A 17,864-nucleotide genomic window follows, 5' to 3' on the forward strand; every position below is an offset into this window, starting at 1 on the left:
AAGCACCAGAGAGTTTTCCGAAGCTTGGTCACTCAGCAATCGACAAGCACATTGAAATCGATCCAGTTTACCAACCGATCAGGAAAATTATGGACAAACATAGGACCAAAAATCAAACCAGTAGGAGATACAACCGAAACAAAGAAGTAAGCAGTGACAGGTCTAAGGTCAACAGAACCAATCAACATCCAGGTCAACAGGACAAGCTGTGAACCAAATGTTGAGAAATTCTAACACCTAACTCCCACCTGAAGTTTGTGCTGATGATGTCGTCCAGGGGAACGATGAAAGCTCCACAACCAAATCGTCCAGCTCAGAGAACAAAACTTTATCAAATTCATCCATTTGAGCTGCTAATCTCCTCCACCATCTCAACTGTGAATGATTCTAACGAAGGTATTACAAACAGTGGATCATACAAATTTCTAAATAGCATGCTGAAAGTTCTCTTTAGTTTCACATTCACTTCAACCATTTACTAGTTACTTGTTTTCTCTTTTAGTCTTAAAAATAACCGGGACTACAGCTTAACATTACCAATGTGAAAGTTGTAAGTTGAATCCTGGTGTAAAGGCTGTTTGATATTCCAATTTTACTGAAACTATTCCTGAATAAATTTCTAAATCCGATGCTATTTTGATCTGTCAAGTTAACCATAGTAGTAAATCCATTAAATGAGAATGTCTTAGCACCCAGTTCACTTGTAATAAGTAACTCTTAGGAGTAATATGTTACACATTTCTGTTATTTTCCTGAATAAATTAAAGACCCGGGTTCGTTTATAAATTACCGATGGAAACAGATCTTTGCGCCCCTAGCCTTCCTAAAAGCTACTATAACCATCATGGAGCGTCACGGTAGTCGAAGTATATTCTAACCGTCTCTGCCCATGGCCCTCCGTCTTTTCATAGCCAAAATAACATATAGACACTACGTACTGGTAGCTGATTTCTGGCTTTCCAATGTTGAGCTTGTTTTCACGTAGGACGTAGTGAGTCCAACTTATTTAATAATACTATGTGGTGTGTTTTTAATAACGGGCCTTCTGCAATAGATAAATGGTGTATCTGACTCGGTTCCAGGTTTTTAAGTGCTTGGGTCTCATAATCCTATCAAGAACATCGCTGATATCCCCTACTAGCAGACGCTCAACTCTAGCTTGGCTTGTTGATAGGATAGGGTCATCCACAATATTGAAGAAAATAACAAACTGGAAGTCGTTTTCTTTCATTGCTCTCAGTAACAACGTAAGTGACAGTTAGGAACGAACATGAGGACAGCTTAAGAATCTCAGACGGCAGCAACATCTATTTTAGCTACAAAAATAACTCCGGTTTCCGATGTTTACTGAATAATACCGAAAAAACAGATTGACATTTTATCACATAAAAAAGTAAAGTTGTCTGAAGGAATTCAGTGATTTGAGTAGCAGCAGCAAAAACTGAGAAGACAGAACGGATTCAAAAAAATTGGCGACAACACATAGAGTAATATATAAATTGCGGGATCTTAGCACACTAAAACACTATATTATTCAGCTACACCAAAATAACAGCGGAAAAACATAGAACGAGGAAAGCTGACCACTATTGCTTACAAAGATGGTGAAAATGATAGCTGTCGCTTCATTCTGATTAGTCGTTAAGTTCATTGTCAAAATTACAAACCGGAGCCTTACTTTGACCTTCAAGTGCTCAGTGACCTCCATCAGTGGGCAACATCACCGGATCGTTGCCTCATCTTGGTGTGAGGTGCTCTCAAAAGGTGACATTATGAAATCAGAAGAACTAAGCCGCTTGAAAAGTTACTTTCTTAAAAATTCCCGTGTTAAGGATTTTTCTGGTTACGGGGGAAAAATACATACACTTGGGTGGAATTGCAGTGGGTCGAGGTTAGCATCTGGATCATCTGACAAGCTTGTAAATATATACTCATTAGAATCTACAAGATTAGTTAGTTGGAATTTCGCTCTATTGGTTGTTTTCAGACAAAAGTACATAGTTTCCGAGGACATAACGAAAGCGTAGACCAACTTTGTTGGCACCCATCAGATAATGATGTAGTTGCAACTGTGGGTGCAGATAGTGCTATTCGTTTGTGGGACTGTCGGACCAAAAAAGATCCAATCACAGCACAATGTAAAGGAGAGAACATTAATTTGGCATGGTCACCGGATGCACGTTACATCGCTGTTGGTAGTAAAACAGATTTGGTATGTTTATTTATTCTCCTTTGTTGCTCACACAACTGTCTTTTTGCACTTTGCGTTACTTGTTAACCAATACATGCAACCAAATTCATGTGTGTTAGTGAAAACCACTAAATTCGTTTTTACCACAACTATACTTCTAAACGCAATTAAAAGGTTTATTCAAAACCGAAAGCAACTTTTGACCAGCCTTGAAAGTGGCAGCAAATTTCTGGTTCATTTTGTAGGACCAAATAAATTCTATTCTGTTTTTAATGCATGTTCATAAACTAAGGGTTCCTTGGTTTACTGAAGTTTCAATAGCTCAAAGTTGAAAAACTTTAAGCTACTTCATCCCAATTTTATTTTTCAATCAGTGTGAAAATGTTCTACTGTGAAGACAACAAGACTTGTGTTTAAACTCTTAGTTTGCGTCTAACACCTTTTTAAGAGGTCGGATCTAGTGACGTATATATTTACCATCATATTCAACATACAGCCTGACATGTGCACCACTTTAAGATGGCATACCACGTTATTTATTTATTTTTTTAAACACATAAACGTTGGTACGAAGAGGCACTAAATAGATATGCGCCACATAAATCGATCGATTTATGTGAGAGCTGAAATACTGCCCGGGTGCCCAAACCGAAGCAGGCGGTTTCCTTAGGGGGCCACACCCCGAGCCTTTAACTTAAAAGTCTAATCCACAAGGCAGTAGAGCAGCGTAATGAGATGCAGTCCCATGGTAGTCGGTGACCAACGATTGATTCATACACCTTTTGTTCCTTCAAGACCACGGAGCCCATGTACACCATTGGTTTGGAATTAGGGTTTTCCAACTCCCCTAGGTGAAGTTTCCGTGTCCACTGGCCCAGTTAAAGCTCCGGACATTCGCTTCTCGTCCTCTCAATTTCGTAAACAACACCCCTGGTGATAGAAGGCAGTGAGTAGGACTTCCCTGGCAGTGGTATGCACGTGGCCACTTGAGAACGTTTCGAGAAGGATAGCTGACTCTCCCCACTCTCAGCCGTACTAGGGCATTTGGGGGCCCATGCCACGGTAAAATACTCGCGCCTGTTACCCCTCGTGGAGAGGCATAGGCTTTCCACCAGCATTCTCAATCGAACTCTGTTCTGGACAATTTTTTCCAGTTGTTTCTAGTTGCTGTTCATCCTTTTCATGTCTGCTTTCAATTCTCGGTACAGTGTGTCCTTTGGTCTTCCTCTTTTCCGTTTCCATTCACGATTCAAAGTTAAAGATTGCCTCGTGATTCAGTTTGATGATTTCTACAATGTATATCCTATCCACCTTCAACGTCTTTTCCTAATTTCTTCGGATGGAAGCTGGTTTGTTCTCTCACACAGTAGTCAGTCAGTCAGTCAAAACGTAGAACTTCGTACGTACGTACATCAGTTCGAGTTGCCATACCACATTAGCACAGAGATGCAGTTGTCGATTCAAATCCCATAGTGGTAGAAGTAGTAGGAGTATAATCAGAAATCCAAAACATTAGGGTTTGAAGAAATTATTGAAGGAGTATAGTACAGTGAAATAAATTTGGAAAGAGAAAAAGATAAAGACATGAGGAATTCAGAAGATTAGAATTTGGTAGAACACAAAGAGTGGATGCACCTTCGCTATTGCAAACGATTTTGAGCCATGTCATTCAAGGTCTCTAACCATCGGTTGCTATCATCTCGCGAATCCCAACCAGGTAGTCTACACCTACCAACATGGCTCAGTCCAATTGTCAGTGACTTCATTGACTTGTGCCACGTTTTGGTCTGGCCACCCCTAGCTTTCTTCCAACCTACTCCTACACCATGAAACATTGCACGTCGAGGCAGTCGGTGGTTGGGCATACGTAACACATGTCCCAGCCATCTCAACTGATGAAGTTTCACCACTTCATCAATCGATTTGCCATCCCTACCTAGTACTCGTTTCCTAACAACTGCATTACTTACCCGGTGGTCCCAGGATATACGAGCAATGCTTCGAAGACACCTATGATCGAACACTAGTAGCCTACGGGTATCCTCTACTCTTGTGGGCCATGTTTCACTGCCATAAAGTAGGACGGAGCGAACTGCTGCACAGTAAACCCGTCCTTTGGTTGCTAGACGGATATCTCACCTACGCCATAAATGACGCAAGTTGGCGAAAGCTAAACGAGCCTTCTGTATCCGTGCTGAGATTTCGTCACACACCAGACCACAAGGGCTGATGAGACTCCCAAGATAAGTGAAGTAGTCTACACGCTCAACTACTTCACTCCCTATCATTAGTTCAGGTGTCGCTGCAACCCAATCCTGAAGTAACATTTTGCACTTCGAGGGAGAGAATCTCATTCCGAACATGCCTGCATAGTTGCTTATAGTGGTCAGAAGACTGCATGTTGTCAGCGTCTTCACCGAGTAAAACTATATCGTCGGCGTATTCTAAGTCAACAAGTGAGCCTCCCGGTAAAAGTTCAACTCCTGGAGGTTTAGCTGATGAAAGTGCTATCTCTAAAAGTATGTCAATGACAAAGTTAAACAAGAATGGGGAGAGTGGACAGCCCTGACGAACGCCACTTGAGGTAATCAGTTCTGATGACAGTTCGCCATAGGCTCTAACTCGACCAGTTGTGTTCGAGTAGAGAGCCTTTATGAGGTTAATGTACTTCTTTGGTACTCCTTTCACTGACAAACACTGCCATAGAACCTCACGATCAACGGAGTCAAATGCCGCCTTAAGGTCAAGAAATACTACTATTGTGGGACGTCTGAATGTATGTCTATGTTCTAGGACCTGACGTAGAGTGAATATCTGGTCTATGCAACCACGTTCAGGTCGAAAACCAGCCTGGTTTTCTCTAGTCTGCCCTTCACGAGCTTTGGTTAGGCGCCTAAGTATTATTGAAGCTAATATTTTAGACACTATATTAGTCAAACTTATTCCTCTGTGATTGTCACAGGAGAACTTTTGTCCTTTCTTATAGACTGGCACAATCAGTGATTGGGACCAGTCAGATGGAATTACGTCCAGTTCCCAGATTCTACCTAAGACCTCAGTCAATCTCGTTGCTAGTACTGGACCACCATCATTAAAAATCTCAGGGGTCAACCTGTCAGGGCCTGCTGCTCTCCCTCGCTTCAGATTTCCTATAGCTTTTTCAACCTCGCAGAGGGTTGGAGGACTTACATCAATTTGCCATTCAGGACGACTGGGGATCGTGGGTAACTGAAGTGTGGCTGAAGGCCAGTTGAACTGATCCCTAAAGTGTTCTGCCCATCGATCCAATCTCCTGGATTGAGAATGAATGATATGCCCATTTTTGTCTGAGATAGTTTCGCTAATAGTTGGGTTCCTAATACCGGTTTCTTTAACGAGTCTGAATAGCTGTCTGCTGTTACCTATTGCCGCTGCCTTTTCCATCTCTCTTGCTTTCGCTACCCACCACTGTTCACGATCATTACGTAGGCTTCTTATAAGCCTGCGCTTAAGTTGACTCCGCTCTTCGTTATGTTCAGAGCCAGGTGGGATGAGTTTACGAGCATCTATCAGTGCGGTAGATGCTGCCGAGATCCATTGTTTCTCCCTAACCTTATGGTTTACCTTACTAGCGGATATCACAGCTGTTTCCACAGCTTTTCGGATGTCATTCCACGCTGCCTCGGGGTGGACACAACTTACATGGCTGCCTAACTGTTTTTCTAGTTGTTCCTGAAATATATTCTTAGCTTGCCTATCATTAAGTAGAACTCTTAGAGGCTTCCCTGCAGTGTCTTTCCTACATCCAGTAAGACGCAGACAGATACGTGCTCGCACTAGAGCATGATCTGAGTCTAAACATGTGCTCCAGAATGAGCGACAGTCTTCTGTTGAGCCCCTCCATCGGTGGCTGATAGCGATGTGATCTAATTGGGTCCAACGTTGGGACGAATTCGGGGGTCGCCATGTCAAAAGATGTTTTTCCTTATGCTTAAAGTTAGTATTTGCAAGAAATAGGCGGTTATCTGAGCATAGCTGCAACAGACGGTCGCCATTATCTGTTCTTTTCGCCATGACACCATAAGATCCACCCAGGTGTCTTTCCCTTTCACTTAGTTTACCTACTTGAGCATTAAAGTCACCTGCTACTATTACTACATCAGAACGCCTAGCTTTTCGGAGGTCAGAAAGTTTCCTGTAGAACTCATCTTTTATATCGTCTGAGCTGCAGTCAGTGGGAGAGTAGGCAGAGACGACGAAGAGGCAACGACGAGTTTCCCTATCTTTCCGGGTCCTTACTGATCCGTTTAGTCGGACAGCGCATAGACGACTGTCTACTGGGATCCAGTCTAAAAGAGCTAGTTCTGCCCTAGGACTTAATGCTATACCTACTCCAGCGAGGCCACGGGAAGCAGCATCAGGGCTTCCAGATACACGAAGCGTGTATCGAGATGAATCTTTATTTTGATTAGGTGCGGTCAAATGAATGACACTACTCGGATCTTGTATGCGCGTTTCGGAGACGCAGCACACATCGATGGTGTAAGATTCTGAAGTCCTAGCTAAGGAAGCCTGTTGTCCTATTTGGCACAATGTTCAGACATTAAAAGTTCCTACATGTAGTTTAGAGCGTGGTTTCAGGAGACCAGGAATAACGTTCTGTGTACTCGAATCGTTTGCCCTAGCGGTGCGAGGTGATAAAAGGACGTGGGAAGGGTTAGTCGTGGAGATAAGAGTGTTATTAGGTGTAGGAAGGATTTGAAAGTGACCAACTTGGTCTCGTGTGCAGTTATGGGTATGAGGGCTAGTATCACTTCCCGGCTGCCCACACCGTGGAAGGGTATTTATTGAGGGACCTGAAAAAGAAGTTGGATTAGTGTTGGTCTTAACGACCTGGGAGCGTGACCGCAGTGCCCAAGGGACAACTGCTTGAGGCCGGTCACGCACGGCCTTTTTGTGGGGGATTTTTGACGTGTTAGCTCCGTTCTTCAAAAGTCCTTACCGCCGGAGACGGAAATCCGTGGGATAAGGCAAGGTGTGCATTTTTAGGGTCGACCTTTTCTAACCCCACCCCTCCTTGTGGGAAGGCAGCATCGCTGTCATGCTGGTTGTCTGAAGGAAACACCTTACTGCTTTCACACCTCTGAACAGTCAGCAGTACGACTTCGCCTTCGGACCTTGGGATTGCTGCTTTTAGTCTCACCGCTCTTCAACCGACCTGTCTGGCATGGTAGGACCTTGAGGAACGATTGTTCCAGCCAGCATAGCTCGATTGGATCATCACGATAGGCAAGCCCGACCACCACGTCAAGGTAGCAGCAACGGTCGGTCACACAGTAGACTGTTACTGATGATCTCCGGCCAACGGACATTAAGTATCTTGCGTAGAAAACTGTTTATAAATGCTTGTATATTTTTGATGATGGTTGTAGTAGTTCTCCAAGTTTCAGCTCCTTACAGTAGAACTGTACTGGCGTTCGTATTGAAGACTCTGACTTTGATATTGCTTGAAAGTTGTTTTGAGTTCCATTTGTTCTTCAACTGTAGGAATACCAAATTAACATAGCAAAATAAAATTATTTCTAGACAAATCTCAGAGTATTAGGAGCAGTAATAGTAAAAAACGATTAGGTACGAGAAAATAAACAAAGGGTAGGGGGATTTTGGGACTCATGTTCTACAGAAAGACAAGAAGTATGTGCATATCCGCTGTTGCAAACGATTTTGAGCCATGTCACCCAAAGTGTAACCATTGTTGTCTATTTATTATTCACTTTGGTAAAGATTTTATATAGATACCCAACTTGCGTAATTTAGGCATTCTGCTTACCAGCTTTATCTCATGTCCAAGTTTTAAAAATATAACTAATTCCATTACCTCAGATCGCTCAAGTTCTGTCATCACGTTCCTGGCTTATGTCTTAAATGCATAAATGTGTTTATCATTAGTTAGTTTATACCCCAGTAATAATTTTCGCGTTTTATTCACACTGAAGTTGTTTGCAAATCTAGCTCATTACTACTGTTTTAGGTTTCATGGTTTGATTTGCGTGCAGGATTCAAAGTGGTACAGGCGGAACAGTTCACTTCAGAAATTAATGAATTCGCCTGGAACCCTAGTGGGGAAGCGTTTCTTTTAACCACTGGTCTTGGAAGTATATTAGTCTACAGGTTGGTACTTCGTTACAATTCTTTTCAAAAGTAGCAACAAATTTGCTTATTACACTGATGATCACGTTTTTCAGGGGACTCATTTGGAAACTATTGTTATATATTTTTCAATGAGACAAGAGAAAAACAAATTAATTGACAATGGGAAATTAGAATTAAGTTTTTCGACGAATGATTACGCTAATGGGTTATGGGGATTTGAACTGATGTACACACTTACCAGCTTCTACGTCGCAACTGGCTGAATTAGCACCTTATAGCAAAACTACCGTGATTAAGATGATAAAACTACAAGGCCCACAAACTAAAGAACAACCGACTTGGGAAAACGAAGAATGGTTTGTTTTCTATTGACTGTGTAACAGTTGGTCCTTTCTACTTGTTAGACTACAACACATACTTTCCAGCTTCTTGTACTCGACATGTTCCTCCGTATATTTTTTCCATGAAAATCCTACAGTGTACTCTGATCACTTAAAAAATATAGTTCTGTCTAATAAATATTCCATCCAAACATCTTATCAAAGCTTCAACCTTGATTCTACGGATCCTTGGAGCATATCTTGCACGTACTAACCATAAAATAATCTGAAAATTGCTTATAATGGCATATAGTTGAAAACTAGGTAGTAAAATGATAGTTGTGGTAGCATTGTAACTCTCTAATTATAGCAATTCAAAATATATGCTAACAGATCAAGCATTTCTTTTGTGTATTATTAAGCAAATATAATATCGTCTTCATATTTGCTGGTAAGATATTCCTATTTTAGTAAATAATTAACTCTCTAATATCCTCTTGTCAAAACTCTTTTGAGCTTTCGGCAATCTTACAAGAAATATACCGTAGCTATCTAACCAAATCTAAAATATTAACTATTTGAGATCATAGGTTTTATTATTTGTACTCCATCCGATTTCCTTTTATTTGTGTTTTAAAGTACTATTTAATAGTATTTAGCGCTCTAAAATATGGTTGACGGACACCAGTTTTACTTAGGTAGTGTGTCTATCGATTTCAAGTAGTGCTAAACGGACGGGTTTGGTCGAACAAGACAAACTTTTAAGTGTCTCCATTTTATGGTAACTTCATTTTTATACACTGTGAAAGTTCCAGTTACTAATGTTATAGCACATATGATATATTTTTACAAATAATTTGTGAATATATTCTATAATGGAAGTGATGAAGTAATACAAGAGATTACAAATTACTAGAGGATCAGTTCTTTAAATTGACTGTAAACTAAAAAAATATTAAGCTATGTTAAACAAGTTTTATAAAAATCCTTGACCAAATGAGATCCTCTCTTTCTAATATCAACCACTAAAACAAATGTTTCTTACTTATTTTAGTTGTATTCTCTCAGCATAATTATACTGATTATCAATTATTATTCTTACAACCTCCTAATCTAGTAATAGTCTGAGTAGTATTAACTGACAGATGAATCTGGGATTTCTTATAAATAAAAAGCCTTTTGATTCTGTGATTTTTTTTCAAAGTGGGAAACCGGGTGACATGAAACGTGAAGCAAGTATCCAAGCTCACCCAGTCAATGCAATGTGTCTGCAATTTTCACCAACAGGTCATCAATTTGCTGTTGGTAGTGCAGATGCTTTAGTGTCCATTTGGGACGCGGATGAATTTGTTTGTCTACGTACATTATCTCGGTAAGTTTATCAAATTTTTCAGTAACTTCATTTTTTAAAAGTACATTATTTAAATTAGATTTCGTTTATTAAGTATAGGTTCATAGAAATGACTTCCAGTCATTTCCTAAATCTAAGAACTAGTAGCAATACTATCTATTTGCTCAAACTGAAACAAATAAAGGTTTCGAACCTGTAACAGTGGCTGAAAGTTGAACATCTTAGCAACTTAACTAACGTTCCATTTCAACTGACCATCCATAATATGTTGACGATGTACAATAGGGTATTGTATAAAGGAATAAGAACCCAAAGAGATCTTACTAAAGGATTAAAAATAGAATTGTTGTTAAAAAATGTCAAAGAAACAAATTAGTAAATATGTTAAAGAGCATAATAATTTTACAAATGAAGTTATTTCGAATTAATTTCGGATTAATATCAAGACCCATTGCTCTCGAACCGACAGCCGTTTTCTAATAGCCTGAGAAACAAGCTTTCTCACCTGACCAGTTTGACGTATGCATCAATTTGTTTATCAGATTTATTTATTGAATCTACGTTTAATCCTTCAAAGTTCAATAATACTCACTCATAGTTGTAAAGTCATTGAACTGTTTAGTCCTATAGTCTTAAATTTTGGTCCTTTAAATCGTTTTTTATCTTTCATGTGGTTAGTTCACTTTAAACTGATCTTTAGTCACTCCTATGTTGTTTCTGATTACATCCTATTTTCCTACTCATTTTATCATTTGATACAACTCATTTTAGTAACTTCTAATACTTAGCCAGTTCCTATAGTAGGACTTTAAAAAGTAATAACGAAACCCCTTTCATGGAACTAGTTCAAATACAACTAGTTTTTTGTTATTTCTGAATCTTCAACATTTTACCGCGTTACGTTTTCTTTTATACTTTATTATCTCTGTCGCCGACATACTGTTTTTCGATGTTCCTTTAAATTGTGCTTGATTAACATTTCATCGTTTTAATCAAGTCTTATATCAACTTTAAACTAGCAAACGAAATAATAAGTGGATAAATAAGATACATTATTCATCTTGTCATGTTTGTTTATCCAACATATCAACAAACTTCATTTATCTTTAAAGTCTCATCAGCCCTGTTAAGTTGATGTTTGACGAAATTTTAGCACGAATTTATGAAGCTTAAATGTCTTTTGCCAACTAGCGTCACCTGTGATGTAGAAAAAATATTCGTCTACCGACTAAAGGAAAAGTATACTATAAAGGAGTTCACTCTGTTAGTCAGTCAGTCAGCTACAACGTAGGACCAGGCACATTTATGCATCGGTCGAAGTTGCCATACCTCGTTAACACAACAAGATGAACACCGGATTCATAGAAGTAGTTAATTTAGTGGTGGTAGTATATATATGCGATAGATATATATGCGCCACACAAAAGATTGTCATTTCATTTTAATTGTGTGAGGTCTATGATACTCCCCGGGTGTCCAGACCGAAGCAAGTGGTTCCCTTAGGGGGGCACACCCTGAGCCTTTGACCTAAACGTCTGACCCACAAGACATTGGAGCATCGTAAGGAGATGCAGTCCCATGGTAGTCGGTGACCAACGATTGATTCATACACCTTTTGTTCCCTCAGGATGATGGAGCCCATGTACACCATTGGTTTGGAATTAGGGTTTCCCAACTCCCCTAGGTGGACTTTCCGTGTCCATTGGCCCAGTTAAAGCTCCGGACATTCGCTTTTCGTCCTCTCAATTTCGTAAACAACATCCCTGGTGATAGAAGGCAATGAGTAGGACTTCCCTGACAGAGGCTATATACGCGTGGCCATATGAGAGCGTTTCGAGAGTGAGAGCGGACTCTCCCCACTTTCGGCCGTACCAGGGCATTTGGGGGCGCATCAACTCATAATGTTTGGTAATGTAATAGTAGATTAGGAGAAAGTTAGGTGGGAGAGAACTAAGACATGACATCAGTCCGTGTGTCCACAGATTGTTGGGATGAATTGTGTTGCTAGGTTTAGACAGTTGACTGAGGTTCGTGTGATAATCTCGGTAAGTGGTTGAAAAATTTAAGTAGCATGGTTCAGAATCGATCACAATCGCGAAGATTTATCCACTTTTTATTTTACTCCAGATCTTGAGTTTCAGTATTCTTTAATATGTCTTTTCATCTTGTCTCTTCGAACCATATTCCCAATGTTTAGTCTTCCTCATTATCATTGGTACCACATTATTTCGACTGCTTTGGTATTCACCTTTTTAAATTCATATCGTTTTACTATTGTACTGAGGCAATTTAGGTTAACACACATCTTTACCAAACTCTACGGTCATCATGACTGACTTAAATGATTGGCTATTATGATTATAAAAACTGATGACTGTCACGAAGTATCATTCTTCTGATGTATTTTTTTTCTCATCACTAGCCTAGAATGGCCAGTACGTACTTTGGGATTCTCGTATGATGGCAAGTTAATCGCTGCAGCTAGCGAAGATCATTTCATTGATATTGGCCATGTGCAAACAGGTAAGAATTGTAGCTTTCGTTCATAATACAATTCTACTTTTAACTGATATTCTATTAGAGTACAAGTATGAACGTTTGGATAACTACAAATATTTTTAAGGTTACTGATGCACTTAATTTATGAATGAAAACAAGTATGAGCTAAAAATCTTCAAAAATTTAAAATGTTTATCAAGATTGCAAAACGATCTAAATTGGAAATATATTGGGAAGTGTGCATTCACAACCTCATTGCGGATCGAACACAAGACCTTTAGGCTTCTTAATGTTTAGACAACTGAGACACCATCTTACAGTAATCAATTTATACAACATAGTCCACTGATAACTAATCATGAAGTCGAATTATTGACACAAGGTTTCATTTGCCTTCATTACATGATTGTTAATATGGATAAATAAGAATTGTTTAGTAAGGTTTGTATGCGTCTGGTAAATCCACAAAATGAATTCGTCTATGCTCTATACTTCCATCTCAGTCTGTCATTCTAGCTACGGTAGAAATAACTCAGTAGACAAAGTTCAATTTTGTTTACTTAATTGTAAACTACAATTTTCGTAAGGAATATTAATACCAATATCTGACTTCTCTAATTAAAATAGGTGAAGCTGAATTTTTAACTTGTAACTCAGTAGTTAAAATTTAGTGAATTCCACTTCCTAATCACTAATCCATTGGTTGAAACAAAAAAAAACGCTCAAAATAAGCAAATCATGATGTGAGATCAGTTCATAGAGACATTGATTATTAATCTGAATTATTCAAGACAGTATAAACTTCCTTATTGCTGAATCCAAGACGATCAAAATCAGTGGTTACCAAGTCTAGATGAAATAAATTATTATTGATCGTATTGGCCCAAGTACACCTATTCTTTATTCTTTCCTAAATTTTGACTAAATTATTATTTGATACATGTAATTTTACATTCTCAACCATTAAACTGAATGTTGGAATCCTGATCCCTTTTCTTTGATCACTCAAATAATATTGTTATGTCAAACGCAAAGTGTATGACTCAAAATGAAGTCTGGATACGTGTACTAGATAAGTGAAATGTATTGTTGTACGTATTCCTTATCTTTCCCTGTTTTGTCAACAACTTTCTGGCTCTATTAATATTATTATCTGCATTCTTGTGTTGACCCACTTCATTATTAATGTAAAATGTGACAACTCAAACCGATACATACTTTTGCCAGTCACGCAACTGTTTTTCATCTACTTATTTACATATTCAAACTGAATTGATTTCATCAATGAAAAAAGGATTCATTTAATTATACTTTGTACTTTATGTAAACTACCTTGTTTAATGAAACTTGCTACGATAAGTCAGTAATTGATTTTAGACTTATCATTCTTATCTTAACCAACAACTAACAAATCATGTGTTTAATTTATTTATTCATTTCCTCCTCTCCCAAAATAATCTAACAGGTGAACAAGTCTATCAAGTTGGAACTCATGCATCAGCTACATTTGTACTTGCTTGGCATCCTCGACAGTATTTATTGAGTTATTCAAGTGAAGCAAAATATGAACGAGATCAAGGTGTTATTCGATTATTTGGTTTAGTAAATGATGATTTATAAATATTTTTTATATAAAAATGAAGAGGAGCGAGATCATAATGATGAAAACATCAGAAAATAATCTCTTATTTGTAAATTGTATAAAGTTTGTTAACTGTATATTTTAAATACAAACATTTTCAATGAAAACTGTTGTGGATTCATTAAAAACACATTTGTGTATAATGTTACTTGTCTTACAATTTGCTGATTCATTGGGGTTTCCCCTCCCTGGGGTTTAAATTCCATCCTCATCACCAGTTCAGTTGCATCTTGAGACGTCAACCAATCAGGATTCTTATTCCTAATGTCCCAGACTTGACCGAATATACCAACACCGTTGACCTTCGGCCGATACAGCTAATCTGTTATTGGTTCTCTATTTGTAAGCTCTGCTTTATATCCAAGAAGTCACCAACCAACTTCTATTATTATTACTTTTCAAATAGATGTAGTTTTATATTCAAACACACTTTAACGCGCCCCACCGTAAAGTAGAACATCACAATTGTACACAAATAAGCCGAAAATGTCTGGGAAAAATAGATTCACAATAAAATAAGGATAACGGTGGTTAATGGGTTAAATGGAAGCTTAAGATAAACTCAATATATAAATATCATAACCCCAGTTACTTAATAATTATACAAATAATAGTTCAAAAATCAGTCCAGAAACTACGTTTCGTAATATTTGTCCAGTTGTGTCAGAATCTTTATATAATCAACTTAATCACAACTGGTGAAGATCTGTATTCACTGAGTACTCGTTATTGGTAGATGTACCGAAATAACGCACTCGGGATTAGTTAACGTCAGAATACTCTCCTAGCTTCTCGAAGTATAAGTAAATAAAGTACTTCACAGTAAATGATAATCAGTTTAGGCTACAAAATTATATTCAAGTTGATAAAACCAAACACGAAAATAAACACTCAGTACAGACACAACCAAAAATGATCAACTCAGTGTGTCTGTGTGAATGAAAAATACTTTGGCGCTAGTAATATGTTGTCCTAACGAAAAGTTATGCAATGAAAAAGCTGACTACTTATAAGTAGTAACGGTCAAAAAACATCTCACAACCACCATGAACTTGTTTTAGGAATTACTTGGATTGATTGTGAACAATATGAACGTTGTGGAGTGAATCTGTCTCGAAACATCGCAATTTCCTTAAGAATTGACTTTGAAATTAGGCAGATTTCGAAGTCCCAAGATTAGAATTCATTTCAAAATTGGGTGGAACATATTTTCTGAAGAATATTGTATCTAATTTTCTTTTTTCATTGTTTAAATTATAAGTAAGGGTTTGAATAATCCAATAGTTGAAACTCAGGACCAAACTTCAATTAGTCTGTTGGTAAATATCCAATCTAATGTTACCAATAATTGTGTAGACGTCGTGCCTGTTGAACAAGTTAGTGGCCAGTATTTCAGCGCATATCTTGTCGTTTAAAGCGAAAAGTTGCTACCACTATGAACTCAACACTGGAATATTCAGCTGACGAGTTCGAAATAGGATAAAACTCCGATTCACTCATGGCTACAATCCATTTATTCTGAACAAAATAGCTTATATTAAGTGTAATAGCATGCATGAACAACGAGATCAGAGAAAATGGACTGATATTTACAGAAGGAACAATCAAGATTAAGACAATTGATTGTTATTTTGCAAATTAGCTGTTTACTGTATGGTTATCAGATTTTAATGAGATAGTTTGTAATTTGTGCTTAAATACATTCAATTATCCCCACTCATCTTCTGGTTCACTACAAAGTGAGTGAAGCATTCTAGGTCAATTGTATTAGAAAAGTAACATGTAGGAGAGTGTGCTGCTGATTATCTCCGAGTCTATTCTGATACTTCGTATAATAATCGACCTGAAAGGCTTTTTTATTATAACTCTCAACCGTGTACAATTTGCAGAAGTTGAAACGGAGTTGTGGGGAAATGGTATTTCAAGTACAGATTAAGTCAAACAAGTAGCCAGCACATAATGAGAAGGAAGAATTAATGAATTTTGTTTAACAGGCAAACATTTATGGAGATACGATTGAGTCATCAAGCGCCTTTAGTAAGTAGGAAAAATAAACGTGTAGATTATCACATGCAATTAATCATACATACTCAGTTGTACAACTATGGATATATATATGGCATACAATTGGATAACTGTCCTCCTTGAGGGTTGGCTGGATTATAATGGCGTAATAGTAAATGCTATAAACTGTAAATATGCCTCTTACTCAATAATTGTTCCCCTCATTTCCTTCATCTTTCGATTTATGATTGTGGGGTTCTACATGTTCGAGTGCCGATAGTTATATATCGTATTCTGCCCTAATCAAGTAGGGGAGGTAACTACAAACGGTTCCATCACCATTACTATAACTAAAAATAAACACTTGTATAGTTAATTCTTATAAATGAATAAAAGTGTACTACTTCACACACAAAGGAAGGCATAAATAAATATTTGGACTTATTATGTACCTGAAATAAGTTGAAATATATATTTGAATAAAATGAGTTCAATATGATTTGCATATCTGGTTGACAGTTAAATTTAAATACACTGAACTGGTTTGTATAATTTAACACTAATTAGACAGTAAATTGTTGGATTGATCATTTAAATAAACTAGTGTTCTTCAACTGATACAATGTATATGTCATTTTTCATAACACATTTTCTAGTTGAAATCATGAGTCAATTGAAGCTAGACCACCATGGAAAACCTGAAAGTACTGGACGGCCGTTTCGTCTTATTGTCGAACTCCTCAGCAGTAGGCATTAACGATCCCGCCTTGCGAGATTCGATGGTGGTCTAGTTTCAGTTGACTCATGATTTCAACCATAAAGTTACTAAAATCTCCACAAAACACACTTTCATTCTAAATTCCTTTGCTAATTTTGTTTGACTACTATAGAAATATGAGTAGGCCGATAAGCAATACTTACATTTTGTCTGGTACATAATATATTGAACTGATTCCCGTCATTGTGAAGAGAAAGAAAGCTTCATTAATATTCATACTGTCAGGAATTGTTAGCTTTCCATCCAAATATTTCATTATTGAAATTAAATACCTGTTAATTAATTTTGTTTTATTTTCAGATCAAGTGCACCAGTCCACTCGATATTATAGATACGCCTTGATAATGACGTATTAAGTAACACGGAACCTAAGTTCACGGTTTCCTACTGACTATCTCCAACAACCTAATATCTGAGTATTAACTATAACTAGTGGATTGAACGATTCAAGTCGATTAGTTCCAAAGATCTAGTACCATAATACTGATAACTATTCAGTAACTGTATTGCCTTTGAAAAGCTTTCCATCCTATAAATTAGGTTCAAATTTCTTAATACGTCAACTCTATTAACTTTTTTTAAACATACTTTATTCAAGTGAAGTAAACACTTCTGTAGAACACAGAAAACATGAAAATGATAACATCTTACAACTGCGCCACTGAAAACTTGCAAAACTTTATATATCATAACATGTGATCATGTTTCATTTGTGAATTGAAACACAATAGCTCCTTCATACTGATATATTAAACTTTTTAACAGTAACAACGTAATCTGAATAGGTTTCATGCTCTCACTAGTGACTGGCTTCAAGATGTGTTTCATGGAGTTCTGGTGAGAAGCCCTGATCAGTGGAGCTAATCCGTATCTGCTTTGAGGCAGCTACTTACTGAAGACAATGATGTACAGTAGCGCAATTTCGTGGATTGGTTGAAGTTAGACAT

The 17,864-nt window shown here is 37.7% G+C and overlaps 1 protein-coding gene across 2 annotated transcripts; it reads left to right on the forward strand.

Moving 5' to 3' along the window:
• Nucleotides 1-1,715: 1,715 nt before the first annotated feature.
• Nucleotides 1,716-14,238, forward strand: Smp_045620.1 (hypothetical protein; the record flags this gene model as incomplete). Of its 2 annotated transcripts, none has more annotated exons than XM_018797668.1 (6): nucleotides 1,716-1,952; nucleotides 1,988-2,212; nucleotides 8,202-8,341; nucleotides 9,848-10,015; nucleotides 12,417-12,517; nucleotides 13,959-14,238. In XM_018797668.1, 6 exons carry the CDS (start codon nucleotides 1,773-1,775, stop codon nucleotides 14,111-14,113), a joined length of 969 nt encoding a protein of 322 aa, XP_018652688.1. In that variant the 3' UTR covers nucleotides 14,114-14,238. The 2 variants fall into 2 exon arrangements, with proteins under 2 accessions (XP_018652688.1, XP_018652687.1); XM_018797669.1 differs by having other exon boundaries at nucleotides 1,773-1,952; nucleotides 12,422-12,517.
• Between the last annotated feature and the right edge of the window lie 3,626 nt (nucleotides 14,239-17,864).

This window comes from Schistosoma mansoni, chromosome 5, assembly GCF_000237925.1.
Source record: "Schistosoma mansoni strain Puerto Rico chromosome 5, complete genome".
In the NCBI taxonomy this organism is placed as follows: Eukaryota; Metazoa; Platyhelminthes; class Trematoda; order Strigeidida; family Schistosomatidae; genus Schistosoma; species Schistosoma mansoni.